General features: G+C 39.8%; 1 protein-coding gene across 3 annotated transcripts in view; it reads right to left on the bottom strand.

Annotated features, from left to right (window-relative positions):
- The window catches only part of LOC110175286 (SH2 domain-containing adapter protein F), a 59444-nt gene extending 48794 nt beyond the window's left edge, over positions 1–10650 (bottom strand). For all 3 annotated transcript variants that reach the window (XM_055154599.1, XM_020941435.2, XM_055154600.1), the window contains exon 1: positions 9932–10650. In XM_055154599.1, the coding sequence (XP_055010574.1) occupies positions 9932–10360 (429 nt within the window). In that variant the 5' untranslated portion in view covers positions 10361–10650. The remainder of the gene's footprint in view (positions 1–9931) is intronic.
- Positions 10651–20625: the final 9975 nt, after the last annotated feature.

Raw genomic sequence — 20625 nt, 5'->3', positions numbered from 1 at the left:
ATGAGTTTTTCTCAAAATCAAATGATTTACACAATTTAGGTAAAGGACTTCCTCATCACCTGCTCTGTTATAGGCTCAGTCATCAGTAATCTACAGCAAAGGATTCAACCAGAATAAAGAAAGAAAGCCTAATCTAGAACATTTTAGTGTGTAAGGATGGCATATTTTGGCATCTTAAACCTGGATGTTTTGGTTTATAACGGAATTTACTTAAATTGAAACATGAAAACATGGCACATGACAACAAGTGTTATGGTTTATGTATAAAGTTAAGCTATCCATCTGTACACATTTCTTATTCATATAATATATATGAATGAATTTATTTATTTTCAAGTTTAATACGATTTCACATGTATCAAATTTTCCAGGACTCGTATCACTGATCTGTGCTCACAGTGTTAATATGAGCAAATGCCATGTGTAAACAAGATCCCTCACTTGAGCTGTGCACATGGGTTCAGTGGGCTCAGCCTCCTGGCCTCACAGTCTGCTCCCTGTTTGCTGGAGGGGTGTTTAATATCTCCAAATTGGTCTAGTATGCCCTTGCTGTCTCTCCACACTGAAGACACCCGACAGCAGGAGGAGCGTGTGGTTTTGAGGAGAGGGTGCCCTGCCGCCGCCTCAGGACACACCATCTGCCTGTGGCATCCTGGGTGTGTCAGGACCAAAGCCAGCCACACATGTCCGGAGCGCTCCGCACTGTGCCGCCCCAGCATATGATGGTATGGGCTAATATTGTCTAATATACACTTTCTGGTATTAGTATGTGCCTGTAGAAGTCAGAGGGAGCGTGTCACTTAGGGTAGGGCAATATGCTAAAAGATATTAGTGGTTTCTTGGAGCAAGAGCACGATTTTGATTATGTCACATTTCACAAACAGTTAATATCTTTATACTGCCTTGAAGAGGTAACTAAAGTCATTCTCTTTTTCTAAAAGTTCATGTTTCACTGTGATTGGTTACATCCACCTGTCACTCTGACTAATAAGGCGAGGTAAAAGTCTTGAAGTTTGGGCATACAGCCACGTTAAAGAGAAAATTTGTAAATCAGTTTATGGTGCTTTTACCAAAATTACATATCACAAAAATTAGGTCACAATTTAGATTTTTATCATCATATCGCCCAGCCCTAGTATTACTCACGCAATTACTTTAATGTGAGCCCAGATCCCTAGTCGGCCATGCTGTACACCTGTCAAAGCTCTGGCAAGCTTCTGGAGATGCACTGTGGCATAGAGACAGAAGCTGACTTCAAATGAATGTGGAGGCAAATCTCACAGCAGCACCTGCCACAAGATCTCACTATACGTGCCTCAAGCAATATAGAGTTCAACTGTGCTCCCAATCAATAAACATTATTAGAAAACTGGACCGACACATTTTATGTTACTAGAGTAAAGTTACCATAAATCCAAAATAAGACTAGGCGCTACAGCAAACACTGGTCAGTCAGGTTGGTCTGTTGAGATCTGGTCACATTGGACATCACAGTAAAACGCATTCATCAGTCACTCGAAAAACTACACAAGACTGATGTGTGCTCTGTATGTTTCATGCCACCAGGGATTTTAGCCACTGATAACCTACACAGCTTCGTGCTTAGCAGCTCAATTGCATTACAGTGTTCAAAAAGACTGCTGCCTTTCTTGCTGCTCCTGCACTTTTGTTCTTTAGGGTTACAACAGAACGTAGATTAAATGGGGTACTTTTCATCTTTCCACAACTACAAATTTTATGGTGTGGGGTTCAAAATGTTAGTGTAAACTCAAATTGCAGCAGCTCCTTGAAGTGGCTGTGCCGATAGCTCTAGCTCCTTATCTTGGTCTGCAAACATGCACCTGCTGTTGTGTGTGCACAGTGCAGTCACCTGGAGATAACTTGTACATTTCTAGAAGGACTACATTGGCAGGAAAACATTCCCCACAGACTATTTATTTAGGCAAAAATAATGATAGCTTCTGTGTGGACATAATGTGGTTACTGTCAGGCACATATTTTATGTTTGGGAAAGTGACGGGAACTCTGGTTGGATGTCATAGAGACCAGTGATGCGGACTGGACTCTTGGGTTCTCTATCTCCCAACTAGATTAAGCAGCAGTAATTCTGGCTTCATATCAGACTGAGGGGAGTGTGCCTGCTGAGGCTTTCCCAGTGTGCATTACCCAAACATTAATCACATTTTATTGAAATGTTTCCTGAACACAGCTGCACCCGTCGAGCTGGGAGAACATTGCACTGCTCAGAAAATTGTTTAGAATTTTTGTATTTTTTCTATACCAGTGTTTCTCAACCTGTGGTGATGAAGACCTAAAACAGGGTCCAGTTTTAGGTCTTCATCACATCCCATTTTAGCTTTGCTTTAGAATTTGTGTTCTCCGTGTGATATTTGGTATGCTAAATATTTCATAACAAAAAAATCAGTATAGATGAAAAGGTACATTGTAACTAGCATGAATGTCCATAACTTCCACTTGTAATGATCATGTTTCAACATAAGTGTATTTTTCTTTGTATTTTTCTGTAACTACACTGGATGCCAGATCACCAGGCACATTAGTCATCATACCCTCCTGGGCACTCAACCCACAGTTAGCATTAAATAGATGTTTAAACCAACTTTGCCTTAAAGACTTAGCATAAATGTTGGCTTATCTCTAACAGGAATGAGGTCCACATGTGTATCTCTCACAGCACAACTAAGAGCCCCAGCACACGCCCTCCCCGTCAGCATTTAGACCACATCAAACTCTTCAGAGCTCTGCACTTACACATGTGGACTGGCTCTCTACACAGGAGTCGAGGAGAAGCCTTTTTTGGCACAATTTATTTAGCCTGTTGCAGATGGTGGTTTACGCAGGAACACTTCCAGATGCAGCGATACATCCTTCATTGAGTGGAATAAGAAAAAACAAAAACAAACACCCATGTATCAACTGCAACAGAATTAAAAAGTCTACTACTCTTATTTTATAGTTCAGTAACTTAGTACTTTGTTACTTTCAGTGTAAAAGTGACACAGGCACACATCTTATATTCGAATACATTCATGAGGGAGGACCTTTTGTTGCAACAGTGTGTAAATAGCCTATTCACTTGACAAAAGTCTGTTCCTGCAGAAAAGCAGTAGAGTGCACTGGACTAGCCTTGCTTGTCCCCAATCCCTCCTTCACCGGAATCCACTCCAGAATGAAGAAGAGCATGTTGAACCCTATGAAGGGCTCCTTAATATGCGATAGATATCCGAGATTAACTACTTGATGACATGCTTGACCAAGACCAATTTCCTCCTAGCTCCCTGATCTCACATTGATAGATTTATTGGCATCTTTTCAACCACTTTCAGTGAATACTGCAGCACTAGTTCAGATAAAACGAAACACTGGAATTTCATAATAATAATGAAATCTGTGCATTGTACATAAGAAATCGGCTGCTTCATAGTATTGGAGTAAAAAGCACATTTTGGCCTAATATTATAACATGATATATTTTATCCTTGTTGGGTTCTAAACACAAAACATTGCTGTTATTCATGGCTTTTTTGCCTGCTGACCCACTGGGATTGATGCCTTAAATTCAGCACAGTGTTTTACAGAGAAGAAACAGGCCACCGTCTGTCCACTGTAAACAATGGTGGGGCGTTTGATGTTGATTGGGACTGGAAGTCTGAGAATAAAGCATGAGCAGGGTGGAGCTCTACATAGTCACAACCTCTCAGCACAAGCAGCAGCAGAGTGATCTCAGCTATGTTTGGAACGCTCGCACAATCACCCAATCACTGCCAAACCTCAGAGGAGCACTCAGACGCTTCAACATAAGTCATTGTTGGATGAGGATTACAACATTAACCTTAGTTAACCACCGGAGTGAACAGAAGTGCACTGCCTACACTGCAGGCAAGTGCAGGCTTGTCATGTTAAAAAGGGAACGTCACCATGTTGTAAACACTTCCTTTCAGGAAAGCAACGTTTCCTTAATCTCGGAGCAGCCAGGCCAAAACTTTTTACCCCTAAACAACTAGTGTCAAGTGTACAGCTTTCACTGCTTTCAATCTGTGTAAGATTTTTAAAAAATATACTTCATGCCTTTGTTGTAAGGATTATGCTAGAATTCATTCATAAAGAAATAACTAGCTAAAAGAACTCCTTTTACTTCCTCCAAGAGCCTCTACATGGCAGTTTTGCAGAAGAATTACAGGCCTACAACATCATACACTACCCCCGGCAGTGTACTATGTCCTCACTGAAGCACATATCAAATGCAGAGCTACTACCAAATGTTTCCTAAAAGCCATTTATTCAGTTCATAACTCAAAGTCGCATTATACATATTACTGCATGTGTGTGCATGTAGCCTCAGAGCTCAGTTTGTTTCCATGTTATATGTCACTGACACTGGTCCAGTTTTTGCTGCTCTTCTCTGTCATTAAAGTTAACATAGACGTGTCTCCACCCTGCAGTGCAGAGACCTGCTGTGGACTTTAGGGCTTATTGTGACTAGGTCAAGTCATGTGACCAAGTTCTGTTCAATACTTGGAAAACCAAACTCATCCTTTAACTGAAAAAAGAAATAAAGCAAACTGAAACAGAAGTCCTAATCTTTCTAAGTAGTAGTATTTGACGCAGAAAATTACATTGTAATGCAGTGAATTATTATTCAAATAAGATGGTTACACCTGAGAACAAAACAAAGCCTTTACAGCCAAATAATCACCTTGTGTCATATGACATAGTCTGACTCACTCCAACAATAAGGTTTGGATACTTCACATAGTTCAGGAAATACATGGCATTCTTTAACACCTGTGTAGGTCACACTGGAAATAAAGCTCCAACCAACAGTACACAAACAAACATACACTTCAGAACTATGAACTAGTGTTGGTGTAGGTAAGCAGCACCTCTCACAGAAACAAGATAATTTTATACTGCTTCTCTCGGATTGTGTTGTGGTTTACATACATTTCTGGTGGACAAATTCCTCTATGCATTCAAGTTGTTAAATATTAGAACAAAGCAAATTGTAACTTCACTAGCACTCCTACATCACAGTGCAGGGTTCAGACTCTTGCGCCCTTGGTTGAGCTCTCATCCCTACATCAGACACTGAAAAGCGGAGAAGCATGCTATAAAGAGGTTTTATAACAAACAAGATGGTGCTAGCCGTTTTCTTCCATTTGTTGGCTCCCAAGAGAAAAGCGCTCAGAGAGGCAGCTGATATTGACGTGTGTGCTTGACATTTCTCCTATCACGGACTGAGATAAGAGCGAGAAAGAGAGAGCCAGGTGAAAGGCCCACAGAACATATTGAGGATTGAGAGCAAATCACGTCAGAAAGTTCAAGCAAGAAATGTGCAATAAGCGTCCAGTTAAACTCGCCTCTCCTCCTGCGCTTCTGTGGCTTAGGCATGTCGTGTAAGTCTGTAATTCAGTCTGCTACATTCTCATTATTAAACCTCAAAGCTCAGGCAAACAATAGAGAGGAAGGAAGTGAGCGCCATCTCAATAGGCATTTTTGTTTCCATGTCATTGAGGCTGTAGTCAGAGGGTTGGACAAACGTTTCAAAGGTGTAATAAAACCTATGTGGGTACAAATTATCTCTTAACTGTCAGTACCACAAGTTCAGTGCAATTTCAAAGGTATGACTGCAATTTCAAAACCTGATTTGTATTTGAGCATTTTGTTAATAGCTTTCTCATTGATCATTTTCACCTATATTTTTCATTACTGGTATCTAACAGTAATACCCTAACACTCGATCTCGTGACCCTACCTATTGAGCTGCACTGAGACTTTTGTTTGAGTGATCCATTATTATTGTATTTTACTGCTTAATGTGCTGAAATTGCCCTCAGGGAAAAATAAAATGATATTGATTGACTGATACAATAAACATAACATACCCTATTTTAAAAGTGATTAATTTATATATAAGAATATTAAGCATTACACATTTCAGAAATGTTGTAAATACTGTGTTAAGCTTTTTTTTTCACTGCCATACACATATTCAGCACAGTCTAATCCAAAATTTAGTGACAATTAAGACCAGAATCAATTTGACTCAGTGATAAAAATGCCAAAAGGCCAAGATTCATTTCTGCTGACTGGCAAAACGACACACAGAGATTATAACCTTTTCCTGGCATACACTGACAGAGGAACTCAGTCATTTTCAATGCCTCTGTTGGATATACAACAAACATCTCAGGGTGTGATCCAAAAGAATGCCTCTATAGATAGATGTGCAGGCTGGCTCCCAAGATCAGTCCGTCAAAGGGCTGCAGAGGCTTCAGGGCTGCCAGGGTTTGAGAGAGGAACAGCAGGTGCACGCCGTGATACAGGGGGTTTCAAACGGAGGCAGCCTCCTGTCAGCTCTCCACTCGTACTTTTGTTTACAGAGAACAAACCTCCATCACTTTGTCGTGTCCTTGAAAGAAGTTAGTCTGGAGCTGAGTGGAGCGATGAGCCTTTTAATTAGAGCAGAGACAGGAGGAGAGCTGATCATCTGTCTCAACTCACTCTGGCATGAAGAGGTACGCATCATTAAGAGCAAAATGCATCAGGATATGTCTGCTTATAGAAAGATGCATCACCTGTCAACAGATTAAAATGTGGCACAATGTAATCTGTCCCTGATTTCAAGCGAATGAGACAAATATGCCAGTTTCAGATACACAAAGCGGCACATAATAGAATGCACATACCTAATTGAGGATCATTTTAATCAGATTTTCTCAGTGCTACTCTTCTCTTTCATGCCATTTTCTGTCAATCTATATAGCAAAATATGTATGTGAGTTTTCTGAAATTCAGAATATTCCTCTTGACTTGAATGTTTTGACTAGTTAAACTTATTTGGATCTTGGTTTCATACTAGTTTAAATCAGTTATTTGTTCAGGCACAATTATTAAATATTAGAAAATAATATACATTTTCTTACCCCACTTATTGAAATGAAACCTGCCAGAAATTCCCTAAAACAAGTCTTTCTCAATCAGCTAAAGAAAAAAAAAATCTAATCTAAAACTAGATTTAAATTGATTGCTTTCTTAGCATATGCAGTTAAAAGTAAATAGGAAACGGCAGTGAAAAAACTGTGTTGATGCAGCTATTGGCATCTCAGGCATTAGGTAAGCTCTGATATAATTAGCATTCATGAGTCAAGTAATTAAAACATCAATGTGACCGCACCATGCTGTTAAGACACTGCTGCCGTTTCTGCTGAGTCTTTAAGCAGTCACCGCGGCCTGTGCATTTAGGAGGAGCCGTTTTAGTGAACCTACTGTCTCTATCTGATTTCAGGCTGATGCTGCTGGTAGTGCGTGCATGTGAAGACACAGAGGCTATTTAACGCCCAGAATGTCTCCCCTATGGCAGCCGCTCGGACTCCTGCGCACACTGTAAACAATGGGCACCACTCAGCATTAGAAGAGACCACGAGCAAACAGCCAGCACTGTCCTCCCACTGAGACCATTTAAACAAGTGTGAGTGAAACTGGGCTGAGGGAGTAGACACTTCATTTTTACACTCCTCACCTGCACCACCTCTAACAGGGATTTACACGCCATTATCATGCCAGGCAGGCACAGACACAGCCTAGAAGAAGGGCTTTTGAGGAAAACTCTAATCCCCGCAAAAAGTTTTCAAAGTGAGCCTCGTCTCAGTCTTTCAAGCAACAGTATCTTTAGAAAGAGGAACATTTGAGCCCAATTGTAGGAGGACTATTATTTCCTTTGGGTAAATTTATTCACATTATGCGTATGAAGCACAGCTGCTCAATTATGGAAAATATAATAACTGCCATTATTTCAGTCCTATTTGAAATCACAAATATTCGCACAGACAATGTATTGAATGAAAGTAGAAAATAAGGGACGTTTTTCACTCATAGAAATGTATGTTGTGACATAGAACGCACTTCAGAGTCAATGAACATAGTTATGCAATTTGTGAAATCATCAGACGTGATAATTGTCTTGATTATTTCAGTCAATTGCACTGCTCTGGTATGAAGCAGATAAAACTAATAACCACAAAGAGATTTTTATTTTTGTCCACTTTTGGGTACAATTTTACAAACTAATTATGAATTTCTACAAACATAGGCCTAAATCTAAAGAAAATTATCAGCCATCAGATACAAATCCTTAGCACCTGTTTTGCTCAGTCATAATGTAAAGGCATTTGTTCTCAGTCTCTGATGTTGCTGACATATGTACAAGGGCAACTGCACTGGCACACATCAGTAAATGGCTGAAGATCTCAGCAAATACAGAAACATGTGCTTTGGTCAGGGATAAAGTAAAGACATTTGTTGACATTTAAGGACCATTAGTGACTGGAAGTAACTGAATGCAAGCTTCAACTAATGTTATTATTAAGGTGCACTTTAGGTAAACGTGATCTGTAGTTGGCCAGCAACCTGACAGGACGGGAGCAGGAGGCGATCACCTGAGGACCCACACTGGAACTTGAAAACTATAGCCTATTGTGTGTGTTTTTAGATTAAATAAAAGTCAGCTTCAGCTAGTTTAATCAGCAAGGACAGCAACAGTAGTAGTGTGAAAATGTTCCATCCTCCTTCCCTACTTATTTTACAGAAAACACACACGATTATAAAAGCTACAAAAGTGGTGTGGGAAAACAAACTGGAGTTTTACAAGCATCACATGTTCTCCACACTTCAGGCCATATGGGGAACGCAATGTCAAGAAGAATTGCAGGATCAAAACTGGGGCAAGGAAAATTTAGTAACACTTCTACATGACAGGCTCTAGACAATGTGGAATATGTTGAACTAAATAAACGTGCAAACACAAAACCAAGAGGAAGTAAGGTGAGCTTGGGTGACCGCACAATGCGCACACTCACTCACACGTGACTTTAAACTACGGACTTGACAGAAAGGAGCCTGGTGTGAATTTTCACAGGAGTGTGCTGTTCCTGTGCAGGCCTTGTACACACTGAAACATTCCTCAGTACAAGTACACTCATCATACTGTACGTCCTTAACCCCGCTGACATCAAAAAGCTCTGGTTTCTCAACATGACCAAGTGTGCACGGATTCCACAAACGCCTAACATGACACAGGGCTCCAAGACACAGCATGCATGTGTCGAGTGTCTGTCTGCACATGAAGGATGGGCCATCCAAACTATCAACATTGAGAATGGGAAAGGAGGACGATGTAAAGGTAAAGGGAAAACAGACATGATTGCTGAAACTTATTAAACATGGCCACATGGGAAAATGTGGGGTCCTCAAAGTCATTCCACATTGAGCAATTCTTTTCTGGCTATAAATTATATAAAGTTGAAGTCCTCTATGAATGTGGGCATACTATAGTTTGAACACCCCTATTAGTAAATGGGTGAAATTTTAAGACAGATTAAGGTGGATGTCCTATAATTACTTTAATTTCTTGATTAGGCTAGTAAAATAAAATTGTGGATATTATCTAGAGTCTAAGGACAAAGTTTATCCCAATATATTGACAGATCAGTCACACTTCTGAGGTAAAAGGGAACCATGTTAAGCCCTTACCTTCTAAATTGTGTTTAGAGCTTGGACACTAACATAGTACACACTTCCCTTGCACAGCACTCCTTAACTTGTACAGCAGGTTAGTTATTAGACAGACAGAGCGGGATGTCGCAACACTCGCAGACCGTTGTGATAACAAGTTCTGCCGGTTGTAACAATTCATTCCTTCCGTCACCGTGAGTAGGTCAAGTGTTTCCTATCCGAGAGAGATCTTGCGCCCATGAATAAAAAAGGCGCTCACATTTTGGGCAGCTCATTCGGACTAATTCATAGCACCTGTCTTTCAAAGAAAGGCTCATTTTGGCTCAGATTAAACTCAACTAAGTTGAAAAGAAAGTTAACTTAAACACTTCCAACTTCTACTGACACTTTGACCCACCTTCTCCTTGTTGTCATGCTCCGAGGGAGGTGAAGAGGGGGATTTAACGCTGCCCACTGCCACAGCCTGAGTGACGGTGATGGTGCCGCCTGGTGCTGGGCTGCTCTTTTCCACCGTTTCCACCTTGATAAGTCTGTGCGTGGGGGAAACATATTTGATATCCGGTGAACTCACAGTGTTCAAACTCGAGCCGAAGGAAATATTTCCACCGGGAGTGTACGGGTCCTCGAAGTCCAGTTCCTTTTGTATTTTGTAAGCGGTGAGGATGTCCGGTTGTGCGCCGGAGGGAAAGGTAGCCCCCCCGGAGCTCTGATAGCCTGGCGCCCCGGTCACCCCGGTGTGACAGCGGCGGTAGTCCGGTTTCGGAGGCGCCGGAGGGGGTGCTTTGGTAGTTTTGAATCCTAGGTGCTCCTTGAACCACTTGGCCATGCTGCCAGTGCATCGCTCACAAGTCAGTGAATGTAGTTTAGTTCCAGCTTTTCTGCCACCGCTTCCCCGAGTGTGTTGGTCAAAGTGTGCTCCCGGGTGGCGCGCCGCTGGCTCTCCGTTCTCGATGCGTGTCGCCAGTCTGGTCCCCGGTGTTGTGCGAGAGGAGCGCGCCTGACGCCGAGGCGCTCCCACAGACACTTTCTGAAGCTCCGCTGGGTCTGTTACATACACACGCGCACTACAACTGTCGCTCTCACTGCGCCTACTCCTCTCACGTCTGCCTCTACGCTATGCAACATGGGAGCGCTTGTGCAAGAGGAACACGCCCCCTCAACCTGCTCCATACCTGACAACATCCACTGCCACCTACCGGACTATGCTATGGTCAAACCAAGAAACTTCTGGGAAAGAAAGAAGCCAACCTAGAATAAATTCTCCATGTGCCTCATAGCATTTGATAATAACAACATGGTCTTTTCGACAGTGAATGATTTAAAATAACCGTGTGTGTGAAAATTATTATTCCATGGTCTAAAGAAAGACAAAAACTGCAGTATATAATATTAGATATAAGTCAGTCAGTAATATGTTGTTTTATGTCCAGCTCATCCGTTGGCGGACAGGCTGAAATCAGCACTAATATACATTCAGCTGCGAGAGTCTATTTGAGGTTTTATTTGAGGTTATTTTGAGGGCAAGTTGTTTTGGAAGAGCCATTTGAAGGTCCATTCACCTCCAATGGCTGAGGGTTAGATGTTACTCTGTTGTTGGTGGGTGTGGACATATAGATTTCATCATTTGAGTCCTGTTCATTGTCAAAGTTCAGTTTATCACCATGGAGTTGAATCAGGTAGGAATCTCAGGTTTTGTTTCCTTACCCTGTTGCAATTCTTTCTCTTGGGAGTTTGGGTCTCATTTTTAGGGTAAGTTTCTTCAGGAGTGGATGTACTGTTGCCATGTTTCATTCCGGATTGGTTGGTTGAAGGGTTCTCGCACCGCCATTGGCTCAGAGTGTGCTGTTGATAACTGAAAATTTGGAAAACCATCAAATGCTTGTTCAAGCCCATCTGGTTTGGAAGAGAATCTCAACAACTGGTTACATTTAATTAACCATAAAATCAATATTCATACAATGCATTTTTTTAATACACAAATGTTGTATAAAGGATTTCACCAAACATTATCAAATTTATATCCTATATTACACATTCTGATGATCAACCAGATCAATATTTTGTATGTTCATTGATATAATTCTATCCAACACTGAGAAGAATACAGTAAACATCCAAGTAGGGTGATCATCTTTTACTTTCTTTCATCATCTTTCACCACAGCCTTTAGATCCTTGTTCCATTTATTTAGAGAATGTTCTCCCTTTTTCACTGGTGTAACATGAATGGTATAAAAAAGTCAGATTTCCATATAGAGCATTATCACTTATAATAGTCCATTTTGGGGGATCCTGTCTTTCTGGGTTGTAATATGACCTGATCTTAAAAAAAAACGTGAAAAGAAGGTCATATGATTTTATAGCAATCTTTATCTATCAGCTTAAATGTATCATATCTGTACCATCATGCCTCATCACAATGCCCAGTTACTCTCACTTTTATTCTATGAAGTGGTAACCCTACATACCTGCATGTTTCAGAGGGGAAGGTCCAAGAATAAGGCTTAAGAACATTTCAAGTTCCTATTGTCCTATAGCCCTCCTTGTACCATGTGCAGGCTTCAGGTTATACTGTGAGGTCTCACATGGCCTCTGCAGACCATTTAAATTGCAAATCACAGTGCAAATGATCAGTGCAGTAGTTTATGTCTGTTTACGCCTCACACTAAAACATGTAGATTTGCATACAAATGTGGTAAACTTAATGTGTTCATAATAATTATAAGTAGCTAACCTAAGACAATGAATACTAAATATCAGAGATAGCCACAAAACATACTTACAGTCATAATAGAAGTAGTCTACATTATCAAGAGTCATGACTGCAAAGCAGCAGGCTTTTATGAAGCAACATTTCTTTTTAATAACAGTTTAAATATACATATAGTGCTTGTGCAAGTCATTGTCCGGAGGCAGAGCAGACTTTAACCCTGGCAGCCCACTGGGAGAGACACTTTAAAGGTCTGAACAAAACCTATTACTTGTGCCCTGAAATCCTGCCAATGCTGCACTCTGAGCAGCACCACAGAAACCTGACCATCTCCATTTTACTGCACTTTAAAGGAACAATCTTACCCACTGCAGGACATTCATCTGGATAACTAGATTACCATGCATCTGGGACATAACAATGTCAGAGCTAAGGTATAAAGTATAAAGCATTGGGAACTAGTTTAGACCCCTCTTTGAACATGCATCAAGCAACCTTTAAACTTTTTGGCAGTATTTGCTGATGTGTGCATTGTCTCACCATCTTCACCACTACAGAGATACATGTAGAACACCCACATTATGATGTCACTGCTAAGTATCAATAGGCCTACATGAAATGTACATTGTATTGTGGATCTGTGCACAATGTAATATGGTTAATAGGCAACATAAAGGCAACATAAAGTGTAAATGTTCATTGCAACACCACACAGTATACTACAGTGTTAAAGATGATCCCTACGCCCAGTATGGTTAGAAGTAGAAGTGCATATTACAATGTGCAATGCATTAACAATTTACCTGCCATAATTGCAATGTTTAGCTAAAGATCTTAGCAGTTGCTGCATCTTGACTGCACTGTTCCCTTTCTACTTCTGTTAAATGAAAGCTCATAATGTATTTGCAGATCTTAGTGCTTCCTAACATAAGAGCAAGACGGTCAACTTCAGTTTCAGAAAAGCTGGGTCAGCACAAATTAATCAAGTTTCAATAAGAAGCTGTGTTGTAAGGAAGAATAAGACAGAATTCTAACCTAATTTACAAGCCTACGTGTCCCTTCACCCTTAAAAAAGGTATAGTATGCAACTTCCTGGGATAAGAAGGATTGAAAGATTTCATTTTCAAAAAGCAACAAGCATGTATTTCAGTAATGTCTACAGATTGTATATGGACATACTGAGTCTAGACAGAACTGAAAAAATCACATCTTATGATGTGAAGTAAAAATACAAAACCCACAGCTGTTAAGAAAGGGACTGCTTGATTCAATGTAATATATATATATATATATATATATATATATATATATATATATATATATATATATATATATATATATATATATGTAGGTTTGTGGAGATGTAAATCCGCTCCCAGTGCAACAAAAACAACTAAAGTGAAAAAAATAAACAGGCTTTTATTTTAAGTTGCAGTGGTTTTAATATATTCACATGTGTTATTGATTATGGCTTCAAACCTGCCAATGTATTCCTGTAATTCCAGCCTGGCCTTTCTTTGGTGGTACTGTATAATGTATTTTTTGCTCAAATATGTCACCACACTATTTTAGGACTCTGAGAGGCCCAGGATTACTTATTATATCTATCAACATGTTTTCCCACAAGGGAAACGTTTTTCTATTGAAAAAACAAAAAACGATCAATGCATGACTATTGTGTTAGATATTACCTTTGGGAACAGATGATAATACACACAGTTTGTAAAACAATTACATTTTGCACAAATATATTTTTATCCAATAGTCATTTTATTTGCTTTAATGATTTTCCACCAAGAATATCCCAATAGAGTCTCACACTTTATACAATTTTCTGGTGGGAGGATAGAAATCATAAACCTATCAATTATTCAAGGAAAGCATTCCTGCACCGTCCTAAATATTTCTGTTGGTCTCAGATTTATATTTCCTCCAGAGCAGTCTCTGCCAGACTTACATAAGGATGGCACTTTAAATGACATTTTACCTTTTGAACCCAATTCCTGTAAGTATGTCACCCACTTTGATATGATCTGAGCTATGAAGTATGAGAATTTGCTGCCTACATTAAGGTCTGTGTGGTCAGGGATGTTGGAACCTTCAATGCAATGGGAGTGCCAGACTACTTGAAAGAGATTAGCTGTGGGGCATTTTTGTAGTTTATGGATTAAACAACTTAATATAGCACCAAATCAGTTTTATCAATTGAGGAGCAAATAAATATAACTGTTTATCAATGGCATCATGTTCTTGTTTCAGTGCATTGTATTGATATTTTGCAGTTGATGTCATCAACAGTCATTGGGGTGTGATGCTAACTATAGACACTGTTCTGTCTGAAGCTCTGTTCAAATAAAGTCTAACTAAAGTCTAACACAATTTTGGTTGGAACTACAGCAGGTGAGCTGATCTGTGCTCTTAAACAAGCATATCAAACATAAAATTTAAGTCATAAGCTAACTAGCATTAGCCAACAATTTTTCAATTAGTCACTCTCACCTTTTTTTCCTAAACAGGACCATGAACACTCATATTGATTACAGGCTCCTGAAAATGTGTTGTTTAAATCAATTTTGTTTCTTAAAACTCTTTGTCTGTGTTTGCTGTTGTGTCACCATGGTAACTAACACTCCGCCAATAGAGATACACGCAGAACACCCCCAGCATGATGTATCAATAGAAAAATGCTTGGGAATGCTTACTCAACCACAGATCTACTTTTAAAATTCACAGTTCACATCCACAATGAAGTTGAATTAGTTTGCAATCACATTCTTGGTAGCACTGTGCAGAATCATAAATATTTCATAAATATTTGATTCCGTGTTATTATCTCCCTCACATCTAATTTCCCCTTTTACTTCCTCTCATCCTCACATTAAGCAAATGGTTATTATGTCAGTCATGTTCCACCTTGAATCCCATGCCATTATTCAAGTACCATTACCAAAGAGTGAATTGCCAGTAGTTCAACTCATATTGGCTGCCACGCTGGAGGCTGTTATGATTGGACTTATTTCCCACCATTTTAATTTCTAATACCTCTCCCGGACAAAAACACTCTCCAGGTGTGCAGTTAGACCATGGCTAGTTTTTAAATTTGTTCTCATATCTCCCTTTTGGAACACAGCCTGAATTTTGATTCGTTACAGCACATGGGACTTTGGTTTATGAGCATATTTTTGCTGCTTATGAAAAAATGTGCTAAGAAATAATTCCCATTAGTATTACATTACAGCTGACAAATAGCAAAAAAAAAAACGATGAATGATCAACATTTTTTAGCATAACTTGTGTAGAGACATTAGCATACAAAGCATCTTTATACAACCACTGCAGAGTGAATTGTGTCCTAGATAAACAGATGGAATGGATATTGTTAAAATGAATAAGATATGGAAATTACACAAGTCATAATTAACGACAATTGTAATTGACAAAAAGTGTCAGCATGCAGAGATTGTTTATTACTGAAAACCCCATTAGCTTTGTTCCTCGTGTTTATGTTAACCATTCAGGGGTTTAACATACACATTAAGACGTGACAACAGAGCAATAAAACAATGATACAATTCAGTCAGATATTGGTCACAATTAATCTGCAAAAACAACAATATTTACAATTGTCTTCTCGGATTAAAAGGAGCACTGTGTAACTTTTCTAGTGAATGGTCCGCCACTTGATGGTACTCCATGGAATCGTTTGTCGCTTTGTCTAGAATGTTCCACAATACAGATTAAATTTACCTATCACAAGGGAGACAAGCAGGCTACAGCACTACACCACATTACACTTCCGATGTGTGGAGAGTCCCCCCTATTCACAGAAGGAATTATTGTATTTTAGAATCACCAGAAATATATATAGGTGAAAATGTTTAAAGTCATACCATGGATCATTTCAAGCAAAACAATAACATCTCCATAGAGGCTACCAAGGTGTGAACCCTCCACCAGAAAAGTTGCGCAGTGCACCTTTAAGTAAACTAAGAGAAAATGCTATTTGGTATGAAGTCTCGAGGGCGTTTGCCAATTTTAGGGCAGTAAAAATGAAAAATGTTACCCAGCAGCCACTTCTATTGCGGCTATTGTCATGGTAATGTTGCACAAGTGGCTAGCTGTGCACGTGCCACTACCTATAACAGCCTGAAAGCTTCCAGGCCAATTTTTAAAGGGAAAAATTGAAGGATGCAGTTCAGTTTGGTCTTGACGGACATCTTTTCAGAGCAATGACAGCATATTTCACTCTCTCCTCATATAAATGTTTGAACAATAGCATCTGCGTGCCTGCCTCCCCTGCATTTGTGTTCAATGAATGCATGTGGGCTGCTGGGAAAACAACTCAAGACAAACAGCGCTGATAGCTTTGCTTGATAATTAATTGCCAAGCTAATCCTGGAATTGCACCACTTTAATTTAGAGCGTGTGCTTAATGGCTTAACCAGGACACATTTTTACAGTGAAAATTAGCAAACAGATGCAGTGTTCGGCTCACCACCCTGCCTTTATGTGAAGCCATGAGTATCTTTTCAGTAATATGTTAAAAAGGCCTCAGTGACTGCATTAATTTCGTATTGATTCACGTGGCGTGATTCAATGTTATGGTTGGCTTGGAAGCATTGGTATATCAATAACTTGTTTGTCTTATAATTGTGTATCGATTCAGCTAATTTATTTTAGCTCTCTTTAAAACTTTGGAAAAGAAAAGTAAACTGGTAATCCCTCAAGGGTAGAAAACCCTTTAATAATGTCTTATTAAATGTGCACTATAACTTTTTTGGTTGTCGGTTGCCACTTGCTTGCCTCCATGGAAATGGAATGTTCTACAGTATTGCATTAAATTCATATCTTACACTTATTCAATAATGCATATTTTTATTTACCCAAAATACATTGAAAAACATGCATTTTTCCCTCACTTGGCCTTTGTTCAGGCACACCTGTAGTCTCAGGTCTTCTATCAGGCCAAAGCTGCGATACTGTCGAGCAACATCAACCAAGATCACATCTAGTGGTGAATATAACTGTAGTTAGCTTTAAGACAATGAAAGGAAAGAGATGTTTTTGAATGGGAAGTATTATTTAAATTTTGGTTGACCAGACTGCCAGAGTTGGGAATCTCAATTATGTCTAAAGGCCGCCACACACTACAGGAGAATTTACCCGGTTTGGCTGCAATTTGCTTCTCCCTGAGTTTGGGGAGGCGTGACCTGACTTTGAGTCTTCGCATGAGATCATAATCACCAAACATCAGCAATGCTACAGTAACAGCCAATAAAACATAGAGGCGCAACATACAAACTCAGGAAATAGTGAAAATAATTATATTTACAACTTTGAGTGCAGTATCCCATCCACATTATCCATAGAATTTCTCCTCTGCACATACTGACACTGGGTCCACAAAACAGCACTGTACAGTGTGCAGATTGGGGTGAAGCTGCAGATTAGCAATAGTGCATTAAAAATGATGTATATGAAGTATTGTATCACATTTTACAAATAACAGTTTTGACTCATCTAAACTAGTCCAGTCCTCTGATCTTTTGAATCCTGAAGAGTCTCAAAGCGAGTGGTTTTATTGCAGGAAACAGCTGACACGATCAAGCTCACAACTTTATAGCCTGTGGTCTGCAGCCATATCCCACAGCAGTCTTTGCAATTGGAGATCTAAAATCTCATAAGATTCTCCTCGTGTCTGTGGTCTGTGCTTTTTGTCGCACCTTTAACAATCGTTTAAGACCGAAAAATCCAGTAGTATGTGGCGGCTGTAATTCTTCTTTTTTTTTTAGAGAATATGATTACAATTTCAATTCCATTATGATTCATGCTACCATTTTAAAGGCATCTGCCGCTTCTGAGAGTCCACACATCACTCATTCAGCATCAACAAGACTGACCAATAGGAAGAGTGTGGGCATGTTTGATTATTGAGTTCCATTCAACAAAAAAGCTACTGAATCATGATATACCTTTTTCATCAAAATATCATCAGAGAATGACAATTTGATTGCCATAATCTCATGGCATTGAGGCGCTCTGCAGAGTCTAGGCCACTTGACCAGTGTGCAGAATCTAAAACATCATTACTGATGTTGACTATGATGTTGATTTGTAGCACTCTGACCATGCAAACCAGCACAGTCAGCTCAAAACTAAAGTAACTCTCCCATCTCTCTGGGGTCTCACAGTCCTGTCTTCATAGACCATGCCAAAGCATTTATTCACAAGCCAGGTGCATAATAGCCATCATTAACAACGCTCTCAGACTTTGCAGACACAGGTAATTTGGCATTCACACACGAAACAATGCTTGTATTGGTAGAAAAGCGCAGATGTTGATGAATCCATGGCGAGATTACACATGCCACTAAACATGAGCACGCTGCATTCTCCAGTAGTTCACTAACACCTTCTCAGACAAATTAGACACAGCTCACTGACACTCAATGGGCTTCTCCAGGGAAATTATCACAAGACAATAGCCTCCTCATCTTCGTTTTATGTTCCAAAAGGTACAGAGGGAAAGAGAGAGAGAAAGAGAAAAACAGGGCTAGACTGACAATATTTGACAGGCAGGGAAGTGTGGATGATAAGTAATTTCCTTGATGCACATAGCCTAGAGACTCCATAGAAGGGGTGTTTTCAAAGGGATGAGTACCTCCTGAAGATGACAGATGTGTGGCGGTAATGGCGGAGGCAGGATGTCCAGAGCGCTTAGTGGTTGATGACTCGCCACTGGAAGCCATAACCATGGCCTCATTACACCGAGAGCACGAGCTGCAGTCTTCATCCGTGTGGCAGTGAAGACAGGTGAGCAAAAGGGTTGTGCTCAATTAGGCAGCAATATCTTCGCCCATTTTCTACAGTCTGTGGTCTTCAAATATACAAAAAAGGATAGTACAGCAGTAAAGTGATATATGTGGACAAAAGGTGGTAGTCTGTATATTTTGGACCAGTTGTGCCACCGTAGAGTTAACTTACCAGACTTCTCAAAAACAAGTCAACATCAGCTCATAAAAGGCAGCCAAGTCAAGCCAAGTAAGTAGATTTCACAAGTTTAAAGTCTGTGTCATTCATTAGCTACAAAGGCTTTTAAGTCCATATGAGTTGTCCACAGGCAAATTATGCCCTGAAATGATTTAGAAAAAATTTTGTTTAGCTTTGTATAGTTTCAATGTAAGCCACATGAAAAACTCTTGTGGGCTTACATCTCGACCACCCGATTTGGCCTGAAAGAGGACCACCTCCTGTTTGTTTCCACAGAAATTTTGTTTCTCTGGCTATAATTTTTCACATGGTAAAAAAATATCTAAAGTTACATATCGTATTTTAAAGAAACTGAGTTTCTTTAAAATATGGCATGTTTTACCTGTTTTATTCATTGTAACTCTTAAATAACTTGGCCATCATGTCCAATATTTTGTAATTATCTTGTCAGTTGGTGTTTTGTTCTAAAGTTCATTATTCAATCAGAAAGCAGCAATGCCGCAATGATCGGCCCTCACGAGCATCCACGCGAAGCATCGCAAATGCCCTGCACTACAAAATAACCAAAAACCCCAACAACAAATCTAACCCCTTGTCCCAACACTAATGCTAGGCCTAACCCCAAATGTAACCCTAAGCTTAAAGCTAACCCTAGTTGTAACCCTAACCATAGGCCCAACCCCAACCCATACCCTAACAATAGCTCGTAACCTAACCCTGCCATTTTTGTAAATTTTGGCAAGTGTTAATTAAAAAAAAAAAATCAAAGATGGTAGGCTTCCGGTTTGTAAAGAGCCATGGTCACAATATATATATTTTTTCCTATTGCCATGATGCATCTGGCAAATATGGTTTGGCTACACCAAATGTGGTGTAAGGATGTCCCATTGGCAAGGACAGATTTTTGGCTTGTCGCCATGACAACACAATTTTCAGTTCTTTTGGGGATGCCAATGAGCCAGAGGGAGAGCGAGAGAGCCATGACTGACACAAAAACATACTGTCCTCTTGCAGCTCCTTGTGGTGAGCACCTGTATGACAAAGATGGGAAGAAGCTGCCTCCTTGTATCTCTGGGGTCGGGCTCACTCCAGCCATCATGGCCTGTTACCTGCTGACAGCCAGCATCCTACTCGTCAATCTGCTTATTGCTGTTCAAGTGAGTGCAGTCCTCTTATGTTACCTACGCTGAATAAGAACATAGATATTAATTCCCAATATCAATAAAAATGTTAACATTTGTGTCAAGGTATTCCTTATTCCAACAGCACTTGAAACTTATTTTGTATCATAATGTTGGTAAAAACCTGGTTTAGAGGTTATTCATTCATTGAAAAGATATTATCAATGAAAGGCACTTTATACAAAGTGTTTGTTGGCCTCCAGAGACACAG

Source organism: Boleophthalmus pectinirostris, unplaced genomic scaffold (genome assembly GCF_026225935.1).
Source record: "Boleophthalmus pectinirostris isolate CB_2022bp ecotype Guang Dong unplaced genomic scaffold, ASM2622593v1 HiC_scaffold_19, whole genome shotgun sequence".
NCBI lineage: Eukaryota > Metazoa > Chordata > Actinopteri > Gobiiformes > Gobiidae > Boleophthalmus > Boleophthalmus pectinirostris.
This window is presented reverse-complemented; position numbering and strand designations above follow the sequence as displayed.